Source organism: Apostichopus japonicus, chromosome 2 (genome assembly GCF_037975245.1).
Source record: "Apostichopus japonicus isolate 1M-3 chromosome 2, ASM3797524v1, whole genome shotgun sequence".
Classification (NCBI taxonomy): Eukaryota; Metazoa; Echinodermata; class Holothuroidea; order Aspidochirotida; family Stichopodidae; genus Apostichopus; species Apostichopus japonicus.
Window position 1 is genome coordinate 4,636,218 of NC_092562.1, and position 22,036 is coordinate 4,658,253.

General features: G+C 40.9%; 1 protein-coding gene across 6 annotated transcripts in view; it reads right to left on the minus strand.

Moving 5' to 3' along the window:
• Nucleotides 1–22,036, minus strand: part of LOC139975151 (uncharacterized) — a 74,797-nt gene that overhangs the window by 39,989 nt on the left and 12,772 nt on the right. For all 6 annotated transcript variants that reach the window (XM_071982847.1, XM_071982829.1, XM_071982838.1 and 3 more), the window contains exon 2: nucleotides 15,483–15,651. In XM_071982847.1, the coding sequence (XP_071838948.1) occupies nucleotides 15,483–15,567 (85 nt within the window). In that variant the 5' untranslated portion in view covers nucleotides 15,568–15,651. The remainder of the gene's footprint in view (nucleotides 1–15,482; nucleotides 15,652–22,036) is intronic.

Consider the following 22,036-nt stretch of genomic DNA (forward strand, 5'->3'; position numbering starts at 1 on the left):
GCAATCAGTTTCATATTGCAGTAAAAGTCTCAAGACGACCTGTGACCTAAATTTCTCTGACCCTTTTGTTGTGCCACTTAATCCCAAACTAAACTGTTTAAATTATCTAATCTTGCTGACAATCTGAGCAAGCCTCTGCAGGGACAGATGCAGACCTGTTTGAATCATCTGGATCCTCTTGGCTACATAAGTACTGGAAACTGTATATATTACCTTACATAATAATAATTATCATAATAATCATAATACTATTCATAAATTACATTTATATAGCGCTTAATACAGCGTTTCAAAGCTCTTTACAAAGTAGGAAAGAGACAAAGGAAACCAAGGGAAAGAAAAGAAACTAGGAATCAAACAGAAATGTTTTAAGTTGTCTCTTGAAATGCAAAGGGAGGGAGAGTCACAAATGTCACACCTCTTATTCACTGGGTAGTTTCTTTAACCAAACTACCAACTGCTGGTTGTTACCAAAGTTGGTCAAATTAAGTTAAATCTCTATGAAGATAATCTGTTGGATTCAAATCTTTCACCTTTCCACCAACCTTTTTACAACTTTTGTTGTCCCCCTCACAAAGCTACTACAATATTTACAAATTGTAATCCAGATCACATATTAAACCCTTAGGAGCTGGGAAACCATTTTGGAATTCCACACTTGGCTCTACACTTTAAACCCCCAAAATGATGACCTTTAAAGACTTATTTCCTAAAAGCATACATGTAATGTATTGCAGCCCCCCCCCCCTCTCTTAAATGGGAGATGTACTATATCTTTTCGGTCAAGAATCATTGAATGCTGATGGCAAGAGTCTTTAAACGATAATTGGTATAAACTGTACAGATTGTAAGGTACCATTGAGCATTCTATGACATATAACCTAAAGCTCCTCCATTGGTTACTTACCAGTTGAGCTAACGTCTGGCAGAGTAGACTATCCTGACTTTTATACAGTAAAATAAACCTGAATTAAGCAGGATGACAATGGGACGTGTCCAGCAGCAGCTGATCTGTGATTCTCTATTTTAAACAGAGAGCTAGAAATTTTCTGATCATTTCAATGATATTCCTACGTGTGGGTAGAACTCGGTGCAACACAAAGCAGTATTTAAACACAATAGCAATTAAAAAAAGCCTTAAATATTATCAACAATGCCATAGATATGCACTTAACTTTGTTACTGATCAAGTGAATAATTAAAAAGATTAAAATCAGTTTCTTTTTCAATATATCCACCTACTGTACCAACAGAACTACAGTACCAATGTATTGTTTGCCCTGCCCGGGAACCAAAGTTACAGTATTGAAATCTAAAAATATAATCTCTGCTATAAATGTACATTATAAGAGTTTAAGTTCTTTAAAGCAGTTTATCTTTTAATACTTGATGCCTGGTATTAAATTTCACAGTGAAAAAAAAAAAATTCTTCTTTCCCCAATAATTTGCTACCTACGACCATAATTTGCTACCTTCAACCATAACTTGCTACCTACTGTACGACCATAATTTGCTACCTACCACCGTAATTTGCTACCTACAACCATAATTTGCTATCTACAACCATAACTACCTATGACCATAATTTGCTACCTACAACCATAACTACCTATGACCATAATTTGCTACCTTCAACCATAATTTCCTACCTACTGTACAACCATAATTTGCTACTATTCATTACCTACAACCATATCACAATTTTCTAATCGGAAGCTCAGTACAAACAAATGAAAATTAGTTAAAGAGTTGTTGCAAGTCAAACAGTGACAAGAGAGAAATACAATTAAGTGGGTGATGTAGAGGAGTGGCACCATTGTTAAATGAAACAATGAAGATCAAACAGAGGTGTGTGGGGCATGCATGGTTGAGCCACATAGCTCGCATTGCTCGCAACACTACTTCATAGCAGAACCACTAGGGCCAAGAAAAGTACAGTATGTTTATAAATTCCTCTTGTAGACTTAACCTGTAGTCTGCCCATTTTCCATTGGGTTTACTGTGACTGAGTGAGTTGCATATATACACTGTATACATACTCCTAACCAAGCCATACAGTAAAGACACATACTGTACAGACCTGTGCAATATTCACTAATTTTGGAAAGATTTCCTGGGATCCACCGTGGTTACAATCATTTGATTACCAATTAATGAGTTATTACCGGGTTCAATCAAAGACAACAACTAAAACTTGGTGGTGGCCACAAATTTAATGAAGTGTTATAAAGTCTGATTTACAAACCTTAAATCCTTGTTGTGATCATTCACGGTGAGGTTTTTAACGGGCTTAAAGAAACACACTTTGTTTCCAGTTTACAGTGCCCTGGTCTTCGTCTAACCGAACCCAATGCGACTCCTTGAAGATGCAGTAATACAGTATTAAAGTGTTACACACAAATGTGGCTATATTTATGATTGATTTAGTAAACAGCAAACTAATTAATTAATTGCCCCGATAAGGTAAGCTTGAGTGCTTTTACTCCAAAACAACTGTATATCCATCAGGCAACTTAAATTAAGACAGGTTAGGTTTTTCCAAGAGAAAGTTGTATCACATGCATCCTGCACTGTACAGTCTTTAGAACAAGCTCAATTATTATCCAATGGATACACCATACAATGACCATTCAATGGTTTACAGGAATGCTTGCTTGCATGCACCAACAACCACTATTTATCTAACGTGTGTGGTTTTAGCAGTGTTTATATTTAAACTTTAACTTTGTAAATAAACAAAAGCTGATAACATCTTATAAATTGGTATTAAACACTTTGCCCTTTGGGAGGGGAGTAATACTATTTGATTTAAGAGTACTGTCAAAATTTACTGTACACCTTTATGAACTTTAATAAATGGATCATATATAGCATATATATATGAGAATTTCATATTATGTGCTTTCTGGTCGTTAAAATGTCAAATCTGTCATTTCCATGACTTGGACAACCTAAATGTTATTGCAGATCTAAGTTCAATATTAGAATGCACAATGATTTCTGTAATCAAACAAGTAAATAGTGGTGAACTGTTAATAAACTAACAATAGAATACATACGTTTAGGTTTTTGCATTATTTGTTCTTTACAATCCTCAAAAAATTGATTAAATGTTACAAAATATGCATTTCTGGACTATATGCGACCACAAAATATACTCAAACAAAGGAATAGTTTGGCATAAAAAGAATTGTTTTCCTTCTGACCTTTTGTTTAATAGTCACTGTTATATAGCAAGCAACTTGTACAGTACTGCCTTACCTGCTCCGGTAAGACACAGTATGTACCTGCAGCAGTACATAATACTCTAAACATACAAATGTACATAGTAGTTCCTCAGCATCCCCCCCCCCCCATTCACAAAGGGGGAAGCAACTGCTAGGTTCGTCTAAATAGGAAAAGGCTGGCTGCTCAAAAATGTTCTACTCAATTTACCAAGTCTGAATATCTTGAACATTTCAGCAGACATGTACTGTATAGTAGGACTTACAATATATACCAGCAGTAAAGTATTAACGTACACATTCCCCCCCTGTATGAATACCAGTAACATTGTTCAACTTGGCACTTTGAAACCTTGATAACAAGTATGACCTTGTAATCTTCCACAATTTATAATTATGAATATAGGTATACTGTCGAAAATTCCCAAATGGCTGAAATTTGTATTCTTCAGGCATGTACTGTAACTGCATGATGGTTGAGTATTTAGGCCAGGCAACTATATGCTATCTGTATATATGTATGAGTACTTGAACAGAATCAGTGCTACTGTAGCAGGCTGCCCACATGTACAAAGAGATGTCAAAGTACTTTAGTCTACATAAACCATGTACATATACTGTATGTACCACCAATCATGTCAAATCTAATAGAGTTTATATACAAGTAAACAACTGTAGAGTTGTTCTGTTCTTGAATAGATGCCCTAATTTCCTGATAAATATACTTACAATATCTTCTGTATACTTCTACATGACGGCACCTCTCAATATTAACAATTTCCCTTTGGTGTATAATCGATCAGATCAAATCCAGTGTGCACTATTTACTGCCGTTGACTTAATCCTAGTAAGATGAGACTTCTTTGTTCTTTGCTCTGACCATCAATTATTGAGACCTAAATGAAACCCATACTTGCTGACAAACTGTTCCAGAGAGCTTGACACGCACACTTCCAGGCTTTGGTAATAACACTCAACCAGTGTAGTACGTCCAATGTAATTTATTAAGTGGGAAGGTGACAAATCCAAATTAATGTACTTTATTTAAAACTTCCACTGGCGATCAAAACATATCCTGTCCGGTAACGCTTACTGAAGTCAACTGTATGTAAACCTTCCTAAGGAGGAGGAAAGGGGGAGGGGGAGTTGTCCACCCGATACATATTCACGATGAATGTGCAAAACCGTTCTATTAACATCACATGTTCCCAGTCATGAGTGGTGTGAAGAAAAGTAGGTTTCCTTTGATTGTACAGACTTCAGCATTGTGCGTGCAGCTTTTAAATTATAATTACAATTACACTAAGATCTGGAATAAGTCAGTGTCGTACAGTATCCGATTATCAGCATTCAGTTACCGACCGATGCGAACTGGCACCGTTCCAACGCAGGAAAGAACAATAAGTAGGTCACTATATGTATATAGCAAACCGTACTGTACATGTAGCTCAAAACTCTATTGTAGCTCTGATGATGACGAAAGTGAACACGTAACTGCGGAAATTATTTTGGCGCAGGTAAGACGGTATACTCTGCAGCATGTCTAGCATATATCTCAATATGAAAACCCTGATAAATTCCACTTGGATTATGAGTAATACTTTCTTCAGATTAACCAATTTTATAAACTATTCAATCATAACCATATGTGACTCATAGGCTCTGGTTCAATCACTGTGCGTAGTTTGTGTGAGTAATGACAGCAACCTACGATGTTTAATGGTGTATAAAAAATACATACAACAGGGTCTCAAACACCTGAATGCTTAAAAGGATTGTCTGGTGGCCCAAAGTTAGCTTAAAAGTTACCTTAAAAATGATAAATAATTTTCCAAACATGTTGTCAAAGTATGAGAACGCTATTGTTGCGTTTGACAGAGAAATGATTTTTTAATCGTTAAGGATGGACATTTCCAATATGATTTTGAACAGTACAGAACGTGACGACATCTACACTAATGCAGGTTGCGACATAACCCACGCGCCGTACAGAACCTACAGTAATCACAACAAAACCGCATTTGCATACAGATTTATTTCTTCCTTAGTGAAATTTCTTATAAATTAGATATGTTTGCAAAAACTCCTTAAGCTGCCATATACTGTATGTAGTTCGGTGGTTTAGTGGTCTTTGTGTATTGATAAGTTTTAACAGCAGACTCTTCGTTGTTAATACATCGCACTATCCAGCTCCAACGCGAAGAATGTTCGCATGTAGGCTACTCTAACGTTTACGATCGGACAGATCTGCGAAGCCTAAGCTTCCCGGTACTACATTCTGCTCTGACATCGATTCCGCCAAGTTTCATCTTTTTGGTGTTCCGAATAATTTTCAAGTTACCTTTTACTGTAAATTTGATCCGTGAATTTTATTTCAGCTATTTCGAAGAACAGTTTATGAACTGTGGTTTGAGTGTGAGAGTATATTATGTGCAACACTATACCTATACCAACTGGGCATGGTACAGTAGACTATATACGTTCGCGATATGTACTGTACGTTATATATAATAGGCAATCACCTGTGCGTGTACACGTGAAAGTGTATTTGCTGCGGAAATGGGAGTGCTAACTTCAAGTCGCCTGTTTTGCCTATTTGACTGCACCATAATATTGATGCGTTCAAACAAACGGTACTTTTGGTGAGAAACTGGTGAATTTGAAAACCATATTTCTACAAGAAGAAAACATCGAATGGGGACAAATTTACATGGTTAGAAAGAGAAAAATAATAACTACAAGGACAATGTATCAAAATCTTCCACCAGACATTTCCTTTAAGTCCATTTATGTTTAGTTTTTTTTGGTATATTTCAGTATTTCTTGTTTAGGTTTTAGACATCTAAGCTACTTAGTATGATAACCTACTGCGCTATTAGCAAGTACTGATACTGATGTCCAGAACAGGAAATTAGTCTATTTTAATAATAATAATAATAATCAGAAGTTATTTTTATGACGCTTAAGCGACCACAAATGTGGGAGAAACCTGCAAGGGCACATGGATTACAACTTACACATCGGGTGGCTTCCAATTCAACATTTTGAAATCAAATTTGGAATCTTTTCAATTTAGAAAGTCATTTCAGATGGGGAAAACTGTAAATTACTTTTTGATGAAAAACCCACCTTACTATAACTTGGCCGGGAATCGAACCCGGAACCTCTCGATTGGCTTCAAATGCCACCGCCTTTATCCACTCGGCCACAGCATCCTGTTGTCACAGTTATGACCATCTGAACATGTCTTTAAGGTCTATGGTAATACAGTTTGTCTTCACCAGTGATACTATGACATCACACATAGTCATAATGGCAGTCCTCAGATCTGTAAATTTTAAATTCTGTTGTCTTACAAATAAGAGTGCTCAGGTCTCTCGGAAGAGGTCTACAGAACGTTAAATTCGGAGGCAAGAGGTGGTGGGTGGTGACCCAAGAGTGGATCAACAGGGGAACTCTGCTAATCCGTTACTTTGTAGCCTAAGGTACAGTAGATCAGGGGTTTAGGAAGCAAGTCATCCAGCCATCGTTTGCACGTCCCGTTTCGCACAATGACGATCTAATTTTCCTTGCACGGCTTGCAAAAAAAATATGAAAAGCTCTGTGAAAAGTCTTCTCAAGTTTCCAATACAGAGTACACAAATATTATAAAACTTACTGGTTTATATATTTACGAGTGACCCACTTACCTGTCTCCCCACAACCTATGCACCGCATTCTACCGTGTCTAGAATGCCCTGGTAATCTTTTAACACTGTACACCCTCACTGGCCCAAATGGCCTTCCTTCATTTTGAGACCACTTTCCCACAAAGTGGCCCCTGACGCGACCTCGGGGAGGGTGGCGGGTAAACCCTGCCACCCGCCGAGCTCGCCGAGAAGGAAAAATCTAACGCTAACAAAGACTGCTGACGCCTCCAGGCGGAGGGTGGAGCCCACCCTGAACAGTCGGGGTGGGGGTCCGCCCTCCGTCACCCCGTAGGCGTGCCTCCCCCTACACTAACAGAGGCCTAATTGAACAAGGGGACGAGGCCCATACTACCTTAGATGGTAAAGAGTAACCTGGTAACCGAACTAAGGAAACAACACCCACCGATAGACAAGTAGCCGCAGGCGACCCAGGGGGTGGCGATGTCTATCGACGAAACGCGAGGAGTCATGAGTCAGGTCGAACGACCGCTCCCCCGTCCGGCTGCGTCCCACCTCCCTCGGGGGAGGGTGGCGGGAAATGGAGACAGGTAAGTGGGTCACTCGTAAATATATAAACCAGTAAGTTTTATAATATTTACTTCGTTCCCCACTTACCTGTCTCCCCACAACCTATGCACCGAGTGGCACTGTCCGATGGTGGGAGGCCCGAGGGGTGGGACCCCCGGAGCTCGTATCATCGAGCGACCAAAGCCAAATCGGCCTGTGATATGTCCGATAAGTAGCAGGCGACAAAGCGATTGGAGTCTTCCACGCCGTCGTCTTGCAGATGTCCACTATTGGAAAACCTGCGAACAGGGCTGTAGAAGCAGTGAAACCCCTGCTGTTGTGAGCCGTGGATCTGCCTGGACCTGTAGCCAGAGGGCGGACGGCTTCCACCAAACAGCGGGACAAGGTATCCTCCCAGGCTGCTGAGTGGGGCACTCGAAGGAGGAAGAACAGAGATGTCGAAGTACCCAAGAGATCTTGTGTTCTGTTGAGGTACCACTTCAGTGCCCTAATGGGAAACCATACTGTAGTCTGTCCTCGGGGATCAAAGAGAAGGTCTTGATCTCTGGGATGATGATGTCTCCCGGTAGGAGAGCCCAAACCTGGCTCTAGCGAAGAAGGAGGGGTCGAGAACTATCAGCACCCCACAAACCGTAGGACTGAAGGCACCTTAGTCAAGGCGAGCCGTTGCTGCCTGGCGTGGAGCCGTACGGGAAGCCCCTGATGGAAGGCGGCAACAGCCGAACGAAAGTTTTTGATCGTCTAAACCCTGCCTCCCTTCTTGGAACAGTGGGTAAGGAGTCGGCGATCAAGGTTAGAAAGGCCATGGTAGGCAGAGTCTGTCTCGTTCGGCATACTCCGAATCTCCGTAGGCAGAAAACGTAAAGTACCAAGGTTGTTCTCACTCTGGCGGCCAAAGTCCTTTCTGTCTAAGGAAACACCAGACAATTTCCAGGCACCTAATTGTAGGCCCTTGCTGTCCGGGTGAGCCAGCGCCCCGTCTATGGGACAACCGACTGTGGTTTGTCCGGCAGGATCGCTGGCTCGTCCGCTAGGAGCTGGATAACTTTTGCCCGAACCGGGGTCAGCGGGGCCACTATGATGGCTGACCATGCCAAGAGGGGGAAGATGTAAGCTTCCGGTCCGTTTCGCGACAGGGACCTGGCGTTATGTGGAAGGCCTGCGGGTGGGCCGCCTGAACAAAGATGAGCAGCCCATTGTTGCCCTGTGTCGCAATCAGGTCTATCAGAGGTCTGCTGAACATGTGGAAAAACCTACTTCATGTTCGTTGCAAAAGGGTCCACTCGTCAGGGTGGAGCTGTCCCTTGGGCAGAGCATCGGCCATCACATTCTCCTTTCTGGCTATCTGAGAGACTTGTAGGGCCATGCTAGATTCTGTAGCTGTGGTGAGGGTCTCCCTTGCCAGACGGCAATATCTCTCTGACCTGGTGCCACCATGTCTGTTGACGTAGCTACAGTATGTTACCACCGTCGTGTTGTCTGAGAGGATGGTAGTCAAAAGCCCTGTACCTGGGCGCCGGAGGGCTCCAGAGAGCCCAACCCTGTGTATCTGCTGCTAAAGAAGTCAAGGACAGCGGCCTGCTTGGTGACCTTGTTAGTGCTTGCAGGACAGCCGCACTCGCAGTACTGATTCAATACCACAGTACCGTTGATGACTCCTTCAGTTATCAACCAGTTGCAATCAGAAAACTCTGAAGAAAAGGAATGTCCTGATGATGCTAAGCTGTACCCTGTAGGGAGGTTTAATGGAGGTTCTTTCCATGCTAAAAAATATTAATCATAATATTGGGGAAAGAAAAGGCGTAGACCTATTGAAAGATAATGATGCCTGAGGCGCCTAACAATATTACTCCGGTCAACGAAAACCTGTCAAGCATAGAGACAAGTATCTTCTGGATGGGAAGCTGCACTGACAAAAAAGTGCCTTGCCCAAGGAAACAACTGAATGATCCGGCCAGGACTCAAACCTGCAAGCCTTAGATCACCAGTCCACTGCCTTCACCACTTGACCACAGTACTCTCTAAAAATGAGTACTGAAGGTACAGAATCTCACTCTGCTGAGTGAGTACGGAATCTTAAACAATGCTGCCCTGCTACAAAAAATGAGACTGCGTACTGAATGGATAGTTTGCTTCATCAGAATCTTAAACAAAGCTACAATGCTACTGTTTATGTGACTCCTACAATTATATGTATGTATTTAAGAACGTATTTAGGATCATCCTGCAAGTAGGAACATGAGAAGAAGCCTCACTGGCTTAACCAAGCTGCAAGCTGACTGAAGTCAGTCTCTTACATACAAATTTAACGTCCATGATTATGAAAAGTCAACAACTCTGTAGCTGGACAACATACATTAATCTTGGGGTGGCCTGAATCGGGGACCTTATGAGTGAAAGGCTTTAACCCTGAGCTAACTGAGCTATAGACCTACTCATCAGAAACAAACTCCCAACAGGGGCTGTGAAGATGGTGAGAGGGTGGGTTTGTAGAAAATCCACCTCATAAATCCCTGGCTGCTTAACGGAGCCCGGGGAGTTACTCAGCAAACACAAAAGCGTTACTAAGCATGTAGTGTTTTGTTATGACAACGTTATGAGTGGTGTAAGAGGTATGTCACCGAAAACGTTTTCAGGCTCATATTTCAAAACGATTTACGTTAAGACAATAATATAACATTAATACAACATTAATATCTCATAGAAACGTTATGTCGACGTTTTTACCACACCACATTTAACGTAATAAACACGTAATAAATGTTATGATAACGTACCCGTTACTCCTCAAATCTCTCCATGTCGAGACGTGTCAATTTCGTAGTGTAGTACAGTAGAAGTATCCAACTTCCTATTGAAACCACCTAGCGCATAGCCACGACTAGGCTATCAGGTGCTACGAAATGCAACTGTGCTTAAAATGTCGGGAACATCGAACATTATTCACGAAGCGCATACTGTATGCTCGGAGCGCGTTAGCGCTTGTACCTTTGTTGGGGTTTTATCCTACCCCTTTTCCAACTTACTACTAACGCGTTTGTCTTGGAAATTCACCCAAAAAATAGAGAGAGAGGTTTATTCCATGGGATCGCTCACGTAGTCGACAGCTCGTTGCAGCAAACGTTGAGCTTACACGTGTCAATCCAGGTGACTGCTTGGCCCCCCTCCTCTCATAACAAATACACAGCGCGGGAATATTGTCTTGGCAGTTTGCCAAGACTCTTGGAAGGCTTCGTTTTCCTGGCACTTTGCCAAGCTTCGAGAACGTTCTCTTCTTGGCAGGTTGCCAAGGTACTAAGTAACGAGACTACTAGAATCGCTTCAGTTTGCGCCTTTTAACATGCTCTGGAGGGGGTTCCACCAGCGTTTTAAACAACAAAACATAAGCAAGGTTTCAAACCTAGACATATGGCGATGAATTATAATGAGAGAGAAATATAATTAGCGAGGAGAATATGACCCATGAATGCACAGGAAATCTATGTCATGTCCTGGTTTCTGCTGGTACTTATTAAACACACATTCGGGATGTGTAATGATAAATGGTGTAGCGATTGCAGTGTCTTTCCGCAATTGATTCGAACCTGTCGTCGCAGCTCAAGCTGCTAGTTCCGGGGGGCAACACTCCCCTGATGAAAGAGACTCTTCCCCCTCTTGGAGGCGGGATTAACTTTGAGGCTGGGGATAAGTATATCTCCGTTTGCCGTGGGAACCTCGCTCCAGCCGGCTTTCCTTTCGGATTGGGCGTTTGCCCTTACTACCCCGTTCTGGGGGCCCAGCAGTTGTTGATCTCATCGGTTCCCTGCTCCGGGACCGACTCCTGGGATCCGGAGTGGAACCTCGGTTCCGCACTCCCTGTGAGGTCTCGCTGGACCCGTGGTCTCTCGGAGCCCATCTCTGTGTGCGTACCTAGCCGGGTACCACTCCTCTCGACCCGGACATTCTGTCCATTCCGGTCGGAATTTCAAATGGGCTATTTATTGGCCTTGAGCCTTGCCCTTGCCTTCCCCCTTGGTCATAGAATCCGGACGGTGCCGGGACCTTGGGGGGCAATATCTCTTTCTCCTCTCTCTCTCTCTCTCCTCCGGCCTCTCTCGCCGGACTCGGGCTCCCGGAGCCTATCTCTGTGTGCGTACCACGCCGGGTACCACTCTCCTCGACCCGGACATTCCGTCCGTTCCGGTCGGAACTTCTAAAGGGCTTTTTATTGGCCTTGAGCCTAGCCTTCCTTGGGTCGGAGGGGAACGTCTGTTCCGGGCTCCTTCTGAGGTCTCGCCGGACCCTGGCTCTCCGGAGCCCCTCTCTTTGCGCGCACCACAACGGGTGCCGCTCTCTGCGACCCGGACGGACTGTCCGCTCTGGCCGTCTTTGTCATGGGCTTTTGGTTGGCCTTGAGCCTTGCCCTTGCCCTAGCCCTTGGTGGTACATCCGGACAGCGCCGGCACCTTGGGTGGCAAAATCTGCATCTCTCTCTCTCTCACATGGGCTTTTGGTTGGCCTTGAGCCTTGCCCTTGCCCTAGCCCTTGGTGGTACATCCGGACAGCGCCGGCACCTTGGGTGGCAAATCTCCATCTCTCTCTCTCTCTCTCTTCTCCGGCCCTCTCCTGGCCTCTCTCCATCTCAACTCCCACCAACTCTCTCACTTCCTCTTCATCTCCTGTCTCTCCTCCGATTCCCTCCAGGGGAACTGTGGGTTCGGTGATAGATCTAACCTGTCCCGGCCTGCTAGCCAGGTGTCGATGTGCTGCCACTGTCTGGTGTGAAAACAAAACAGACTAGACAGAGGTCTCGGGACAGTTCACACATTTAAGGTGGCTTCGAGACATGTCTGAGAAACCCACGTTAAGGAGAGACTAACGGCAAATAGTCTAACGTATCAAACGGAACGACTATAAGGAGGAAGTAGGGTGGGAGTATGCTAACAGAGAGTAAAGTTACGTGACAAAAACAACGCGCCCCGCTAGAGGCTCGCGGCTTACAAGGTACGCTACAATAGTGAAAAACTTCCCACACTTAGAAGCGAACACGTAACCAGAATACATGAAGGAAAAGGACGAAGCATGTAAACAAGGGAGAGAACCCCTCTATCCGCGTACAGAGCGGGAAGGGAGGAACAAGGCTACGAGATACGCCCCAAGTGAAAACTCCCGACACTTAGGAGGTGCACGAGTAGCGAAACCCATGGAGAACATGAAAATATGTACAAATATATGAAGGTTCAAACAAGAACAACAACAACGTAATCGAACCGCCTAGTATTGGATAGGAGTTCGCGGCTTACAAGATACGTTACAAGGAGAAACACTTCCGACATATGGAAGCAACGTAACTAAACATATATGCATCGAAAACTTGTAAAAGGACGAAACATGTATATAAGGGAGAGAACCCCCTAACCGCGAACCAGCGGAGGGGGGAACAAGGCTACGAGGTACACCCCAAGTCATGAGACTCAGGGCGCGCACGTAGCAACAACTGGAGGAAACATGAAAATATACAACAATATATGAAATCAAGGATACTCCCGTCTTAACATGAAAAACAACGAAACGAGCCGACTATCTCGACTAGTTAGGAGATATCGGAACGTGGCTACAACTACGCTACAAAAGTGAAACCCACACTGAAAGCGTAAAAATTAACGAAGTACATGAAAGCAAAACATCTTATGCTAAGTAAGAAAAGCTGAAACACATGTACATACGGAAAAACATGCCTATCCGCGTAAACAAGGCGGTATAGGCAACGCTACAAATTACGCTACAAGGGGAAAACCCACACAAAGGCGTAAGAAGTAACGAAGGTACATGAAACAAGCAAAACATATTATCTTTTAAAGTAAGAAAAGCTGAAACATGTACATACGAAAATATATGCCTATCCGCGTAAACAAGGCGGTATAGGCAACGAACGAAGTAGTCTCGCAGAGCTACTACCTGTTACCCTAAAAACGTTACGTAAGAAAAAACGAACGCATGGGCGAGAGTGTACACTAAAAACAGCCCCCAAAAACACCCTTCCCTACAAGAAAAGGATACTTATCAGGCTGGAAAAGATCCTTGGAAGTGCAGAAGTCCTGATAGGAAACTTCTAGAGTATAAATCCAAGGTAATCCGGGCGAATTTCGCGAAAATTTTTCTAACTCCGAAAAACACATTGAGACACTTTGTGGGTAGAAAAATGAAGGAAGGCCATTTGGGCCAGTGAGGGTGTACAGTGTTAAAAGATTACCAGGGCATTCTAGACACGGTAGAATGCGGTGCATAGGTTGTGGGGAGACAGGTAAGTGGGGAACGAAGTAAGAAGTAAGAGTTACAGAAATGCTATAAAGGATGCCAAAATAAAAATTCACCCCCCCCCCCAACTTTCCCTAATTTTACCAATCAAATCTCGTATCAATTAACTAAACAGCTTGCATTTTACCCTCTGATACCTCAAAACTGCAAAGTTTCTAAGTGGGTAATGCCCCCTTAACCTCTATAAGGGCCCTGAAGGTTGGCCCCCTTGACGCCATCACATTGATGCCTTTCACATCATGTTGCCCCAAGAAGGTAGGACACCCACTTTAAAAATTTGGACACCTTCATCCACCATTTCTGCCTCAACACCTGCAGTAGATAGAGTGCATATATACTATGAGGCAGGTAAGCATGCAAAGGTCTGTACTGATTTACTATGTAGTAGCTGGATTTGCTTTTAAACTCTCACATCAACTAATTTAGACTTACTATTATTACTGTACAGGTCTACACAGCCACTGCACAGAACAAAGACAGGTGATTTGTAATTCCCAGAGTTCTCCCGTTATCTGAATTACTTTACATGTATATCTCTAGGATGTACTGTAGCACACTGGACTCCCTTGGTATTGGAAATTCCCGATCTTTTTCACGTCTGATTCTTCTGAAACTTCTAGAGTATAAATCCAAGGTATTCCGGGCGAATTTCGCGAAAATATTCCTAACTCCGAAAAACACAGTGAGACACTTTGTGGGTAGAAAAATGAAGGAAGGCCATTAGGGCCAGTGAGGGTGTACAGTGTTAAAAGATTACCAGGGCATTCTAGACACGGTAGAATGTGGTGCATAGGTTGTGGGGAGACAGGTAAGTGGGGAACGAGGTAAATTTGGAAATTCCCGATCTTTTCCCCGTCTGATTCTATCAACCTGATAATTAACTACCTCCCTGACTTTGTTTTTACATAACACCTATTGACTGAGGACGCCCATCTCCAAATGATTACAAATTAAATTACTGTAGAAGATATTTCCTTTGCTTAATGCCCATTGACAATTAAAAACAATATATAAGTGGAAGTAGCACCATTAACATGTAAAGCAGTCCCTTCCACATGACATGTGCATATAAGCTTAAGTCAACACGTGTGTTTTCTTGTCACCGAATCACAATATTTTTGTCGTTGAAAAACAGCTTTCTTAACGACCCATAATTGCAACAAAGGAACAATCAAATGAGTGATTAACAATAGGGTGTAAAGTACCTATCAGCATGGTGCAAAGGGGCAACCTTCCTTCTAAAGTGCATTATTTAAAATTGACTTTCATCAGATCTGCTAATAATTTGACCTATATTGTACTATATTAAGTTTTTTTCCCCACCATGCATGTTTTACATTAAACTTTGATAAAATGGTGCTTGTGACAGGCCCATAACCACAGTTAGATATTTGGGGGCCCGGGGGATAAGGGGGAGGGGGTGATATCCACCACATGAGGAGTCTAAGGGGAGGGGTGGTCTGTCTGACTCTGCTTCTTTTATCCATACACATATGTATGGCTACAGTGTGGTTGGGCTATTCTATGAGATCCATGCGTCGTTGTACCACAATGCAGTAATGACTCTTGGAGGGTGTTCCGTACTGGGTAGGTGTATTTTAGATCATGTCCTTAGACTCATGAAACTACAGCATAAATGATAAACGTTGGAGAAGCCATTTCGATATTTGATTTTTGTGAACAGCAAACCCAAACTGAATAAACAGTCATTTAAACTTAAAGCTGGTTAAGTTTCCGTTCTTACTTTCTCTGTTTGTAGGGTATCTGCGAGGGCTCCCTCTGCGGTAGTAACCATCGGTTGCCATCCACAGTCCCTGATTCGCCGCCATGCTGGTGGTGACTTACACGGAGGGGAGTTCATTAACGGTTGGGTGGAGGCATTAATCGTTTACATCTCTGCACAGAAACAAACCCTGTTGAATAGAAAGAAAATAAGGAACAATCCATTATGTAATTTTTAATATTCTAATTCTTTTAGTATTAACAACAACTACTATAGGCCTTCACAGGGGGGGGGGGGGGGGACCTAACTGTAAGCTGATTTAAGCTTAAAAGACCAACATTTATGTTATGTATGTCAGTATATATTTGCATTATTCTGAATGTTAGGATACCAATTCTGTGATTTGTTTGTGTCAACGTCAAACACAGAAACAATGTACAGTAGTATAATAGTATTGACACTTGAATTTCAACATACATGAAGCAAAAGGTTTAACAAGTGCTGTAGCTATAGAACACCTTAATGAGTGGAAGAAAGAAAATGATGTCAAGTCAAAGGGAGCATCATTTTAGGTGTCAGCACCCTCCCTCCAGCACCCAGTTCTTGTTGTTGTCATTATATATCACCAAGAATGCCTTTTGACATTTGAGATTAATACTGTACCTGGGGGCTTTTTTCCAAACAATTTAGATTCAGAGAGAGACCACCAAAGATATAAGATGTAAATGGATACTGCAGTCATTTTTGCTTTCCTTCCATTTAACCTCTTTACAATGATTCAAAAGCTGGTTATTACAAGTAATCTCAGTTACAATGTATGGGAATAAATCACTCTTTACTCTCAGACCTCACTGTGCATATATCCATCCCTGTATGTCAGTTCCATATGGTATTTAGTTTGTGGTTGCAGGCACAAAACCTATATAAGTATATAATGGATTAAAGCTGGGATAGAGTGGTTAGCTCTAGGCCACAATCTAAGAAGGAGGTTCACCTGTGGCAAGAAACGTTTCAGATTCCAGCCAGTAACTTGTATAAATTTGTAACATTGTATTTCAGGTTTAGTACAACAGGAGTTTTTAAATAATTTGTTAAAAGTAAAAATATGGAGGGAATACAAATTAAGTAATGATGGCTAATGATAGGAGTACATTTAATACTACAAGCTAATCTAGCGACCCCCTCCCCCCCCACCCCCTCACCTCTCTAAAGGTGTATACTTGTAGAATTCCATAAAAAAAAACTGGGTATTGGTGCCTCACCATTCCACCGTGCACAAACATTGTTTAACAAAAATGAACAGTACAAATAAAATTCCATTAACTTTTGTCAGATATTAAATTGTTTAGCTGAAACTTATTGCATAAAATCCATGAGAAATGGGACACATGTTACAGTAATACCAGGCACAGTATGACTTCTGTAGTAAACCAATATGGAAGCAACACCTTGACAGCAATAATAATATTATGAACAAGCTAAAGGTATAGAACTAATCTGTTCTGAAACTGTTGTGTTTTAAACTTTATAGTTAGAACAGTTACTTCCCACTGAGTAAACCTTGATAGAACTTTTACAGAAGAAAGAAAAATACCCAAAAAAACCCAAAAGATACAGTTTGCGATAAAGGTTTTGTCGTGCTGCGACAGTTAATCTAAATAAGTTTGGTGGTCAGCAATGAAGCGTAAGATTAGCTTTATTCTGGCATATTTAGGCGCCTTAAAGAGACATGGCACAAAGCATTTAATTCTGTATAGTAACGGTCTGTATTTTTCTACACTATTGGAAAACATTCCCACGATGTGATCAATAATTGTTGAATTGTTTAAAGGGAAGAATTACTGAAGGCAAGAATAAAACCCATACACAAGACAGAGAAATAGAACCATATAATCGGTCCATTTTCCCAGTAATGTTCAGTTTTACTTCGCCAAATTGCTGAGTCGATCCCCGAATTAAGTAGCCGCAACGCTAAGGCACTGTACCATTTTTAGTAGGTTAGACTGACAGGAGAGTGAAGTTAATATCAAATTCATTTCAAACTGCACAAATTAACAACCTGAGACATAAAGTTCTACATCACCGTTAACAATCTGAACAGACAACAGCATTCCTTATTTGCTATCATGTTTTGCTTGTTCTTAACTATAACAACAATAGTTATGGACTTTCTCTAAGGTTCTTATATTACAGCAATGCTACACACTTTGAAAGATGCAGAGTTCCTAACAAAGCAACATCATGAGCTATATCACAGTATTTATAATTATCATTACATTTCAACCCATATACTTTCATATCACAAGTTATACTAAGAAACCACCAAATCAAGTGAACACAATCTGCAACCAAGTCAAGGACGATGTATTTCCAGTAATAAAATGATTTGTATGACTCATGGCCAAGAACTTGGGTGATCGATTTCTTATAAGACTTAGATATCTACGAATGGTCTGCCTTGGAAGACTAATATGCATAACTGATATCAAGATATACTGTTTGCTGTAATACATATATGTATATGAATAATATTCAAATATGAAAGCAAGAAACTCTGTACGTCCACCTTCAAGGGGCAATATCATATGTACGCACAATACTGTACTTTACTTTGATTTTTAAAGGAAGATATTTATTGCCGATTTGCAAATTGGGTGGGGGGTGGGGGGGTTGGATAGACTCTACCTGTAACAAACAATCAGTGAAAAAGCACAGTCATGAATTTAAAGATAAACTCCTGCATACAAACATGGGTGTCAGGCTTCTGAATGGTAGATTTGGATGGATGAGGGCGATGAGGGTCATCTAGGGCCCAGTCACTAGTTAGGCTAGGGTTTATAGATCGGAGTGCTCATGTATACGGGACGGCAAAGTGCTTTTTACCACCAAACTTTACTGTAGGAGTGTTATAAACATGTATGCTTCAAGTTCACAGTAATCTATTCATGTTTTTCTTGAATATTGCATGCATCGTCTATAACGTATATAGGTTAGTGATAGTAATAATAAAAAATATGTACCTTAATTTACAGACATGGAGAGCACCATACACAGTGAAAAAAAACAAAAGGGCTGGTTTTAAAATAAACACATTGCAACTGGGGGCAGTGAACTGATGGGTGCATGATAAAGACACAAACCCTGAGTGCTGTTTGTTTTCTATGTTTGTAGTTCTATGTCCATTGAATGGTTCTATACATACAGTACTGTATATATATATAGACTACTGTACATTGACTGCTCCAGATAACACATTATGCTCCCACTGTGTTGTATATATATCTGCATATAGTGTAATTGCACTGCCACAGGCAGTACATACTGACAACACTGCTGAGAGTCAATGGTATAGTACTGTACGACTTGACACTGTAAGAGTACGGTATAAGATTTGACATCGTTAATCATTAATCAATAATCCATGGGTCAGTTAAGACCTCATTAATGGATTCTGCTTAATCCACTGCATCATGATCCAACAGTGAATTCAATCAAATCCTCGGTGGCTCGAAATCCAAATCGATTGTCTCTGACACTTTAACACATTCCAAGCACACCAGTTATAAGTGGCACTTCACCATCCAGGCACCAAGAGACTTGACAGTCTTGACTGACGTCTACAGGTGTAGATATAGTCACCCTTTAACCTTTCAACTGTAATCTTTACCTTCTATTAAACTATATATCTTTGGCTGTTTCCAGTTTATTGACTTACATCACCTGGAAAATGGTTCCCACCCCTGCGTATATATACACTATAGTACCACATTAAATATAACCACAGTATCGCTATCAAGTCATCGCTTCATTCTACTGCAGTAAAGTACTCTGCCCCCGTAAATGGAGGAGGGATTGTAGTAAACATTCCAATCAACCAGCCTAATGTGTACATTTACAGCCCACTCAGTATGTACACCTACCTGTTGGCCAATAAAACTATTGGGTTAGCAAGGAATCATAATGCCATCAAACAGCAATGATATCTTGTATTAAATAAACCGGGCCAATACTGACAACTTTAGGCAACTTATAACTGAACTTTTTCAAATGTCACGTTTGTTATGTTCCTTCTAGAACTTCATCTGGTCGTTCAAGTTTACAAACCCTACAGAGTATTGCCCAAAAACAGATCGTTGCAATTGATTAATTAAGCTAGAACATCCTCTGTTTTTTGTTTTTAACCAAATGGACCGTTCATTCGTAAGCAATGAATCTGAATGGATTATAAACATTTTGTTACCCAGACAATTTTTCATTGTAAATTATTAACAAGTGTGAAAAGCAATTTGACTTCAAAACGTTACAAAACTATCAATACTTAATTTTTAATTTGAATTGAAACATGACTTTCAGTCAAGTTTTTTTCATTGTGAAAGGAAATGGAATACACACATCCAAAACTTTACCAAAATGCTACCTTAATCGCTTGTCAATATATCTGGGAATCACTGTAAGGGTCAGAAGATACACTGGAAGCAAATGCTAATGACCTTTCAGATGGCTAAGGGGGCCTGTTGTGGTCCTGAGAGATGGTTGCTTTTAACATCTGTTAATGATGCCTTTCATTCCATCTGTTGAAAGATTAGGTGTCCAATTAAAGGGAACTTAAAAAGAATTTCTCATCTTTTTTAGCAGTGCCCTTAGGGTATGAAATATAAGAAATCTTTGAAATATTTTGGAGTGTCTCTGTTTGAATTGTGTTACCCCCATTATAAGCCATATATAGAAGGGCCTATAGGCAGGTACATACAGTGTGAAAGATCACACGAATAAACCAGTGAGTTGCAATCGATCCAGACAAACGGCTCCCGGAGTAAAAGTATCAAGTATAATACTGAATTATTCAAGAGGGAAGGAGGACCACAAGGTGTTCCCGTTTCAAGTTACCAGAGAGTTTTGGATGCAGATGTTGCATTCTCTCTAGTACTCCATATGATAACAAAAATCATACATTTTCTACAGATTTCTTACAAGAAATGCAAAATTTATTCATGTCTGACAATGTGTATGAGATGATTAATTATTTGTATTGACTTAATATTTCATTGAAGTGGTTAACGTTCCAATGTGAAGAGTAATTTTTCATGTTGAGACCAAACCAGACCATTTCATGTCCATGCACTGTTCTCTTGCACATTTTGCCTGTACAGTACTAATCTTCCACCCCCCCCCTTCCCCCTCCCACTTACCATTCACCCAAGTTTAGTTAACTCAATGAATTGATGAAGAACCTATTTTCCTCACACAAATTTCACTTTTACCTCTCCTCTACTCTCCTCTTACCCCTCGTCCCTCCACACATCCCCTCTCCCGTAAATAATGTCTATAATCTCGATAATTGATTAATACACCAAGTGCTGTAAACTATATATACTTTAAGCACAGACAATGAAATGTTTTTAAATCCATCAAAGTATAACTCTACATACAGGTCTGCAATATCATCACCATATCAGATTTTATTTTTGTAAACACATCTTTGAATGTACAACCTGGTCATAGCTCAGCATCATCCCACGCTACTGTATAATAATTATCTCTCAAATTTCCTGTTAATCCTCCAGTTGTAAATATCTCATTTTTCCAATTATCTTGATCCAACCCTGGACATGTTTCCTCTTATCATCGATGATAATCGAAACGCACGTAATACAAGTTACAAAAACAGAAACATGACATCATTTGTATTTTGTTGTTGATTTGGCACATGGAAGTATTTCTATAGGAGGAGATTGGTCAGTTAAGTTACACTGTGTGCGGAGGAAGATAACAAACATCTCATAATTGACATACCATATATCTGCTAACTGTCTACATTCTAAACTCTTATATAGATCTTCTATTCTTATCCCAGTGTAGTTAGCTTCATCCTCCTGGTATGTGGTATTTGCACTGCTTCTCCTTGTCTCTGAATCAGCCTTGCATCAAATTTACACACAAACTGTACTTTAAAGCAACCTACACGGCGGCTACAGGACTGCATGAGTAAATATCTGTGCTCATGTGTCTACGTAAATGCTGCTAACGTTAAGTTCTAAAAGATCTGCAGTACTTAGTTTCTATGGTGACATGTGGGTAATACTGGTTTTGCATGCATTTTATTTTGTTTCAATTAAAATGTTGCTTATCAAATCGCAAGATATATGGGCTACTGATTTGCTAGAAATTGGAAACTTTTGATTTTTTTTCATAATTCTACAACACTGATTTTAATTCACCAAAGGAGGCATGTTAAAAGTGTTCTGATGGTTTAGGATAAAGACACTGTGCTTTTGCTTACTGTAGTCCATGGATAGAACAAATTGATCGTGAATATACCTGTAGGCTCTACAGTAAATACAGTACTGTACATGAGCAATTAATACACAGGTCCTGCGGTCCACTTGATTCTGTTCGATTCGCAAATATTCTAGTATTCACAAAGTCACCCACTATGGATATATACAAAGTGAACCAGAACTTGAAGAAGGAAAAAAAAATCATAACAATATCGATAATATGCGACCCCCTTCCAAGTTTCGATACAAATATACTGTATACTGTACAGCAATAGCTTAACAACCAATATTTATTCA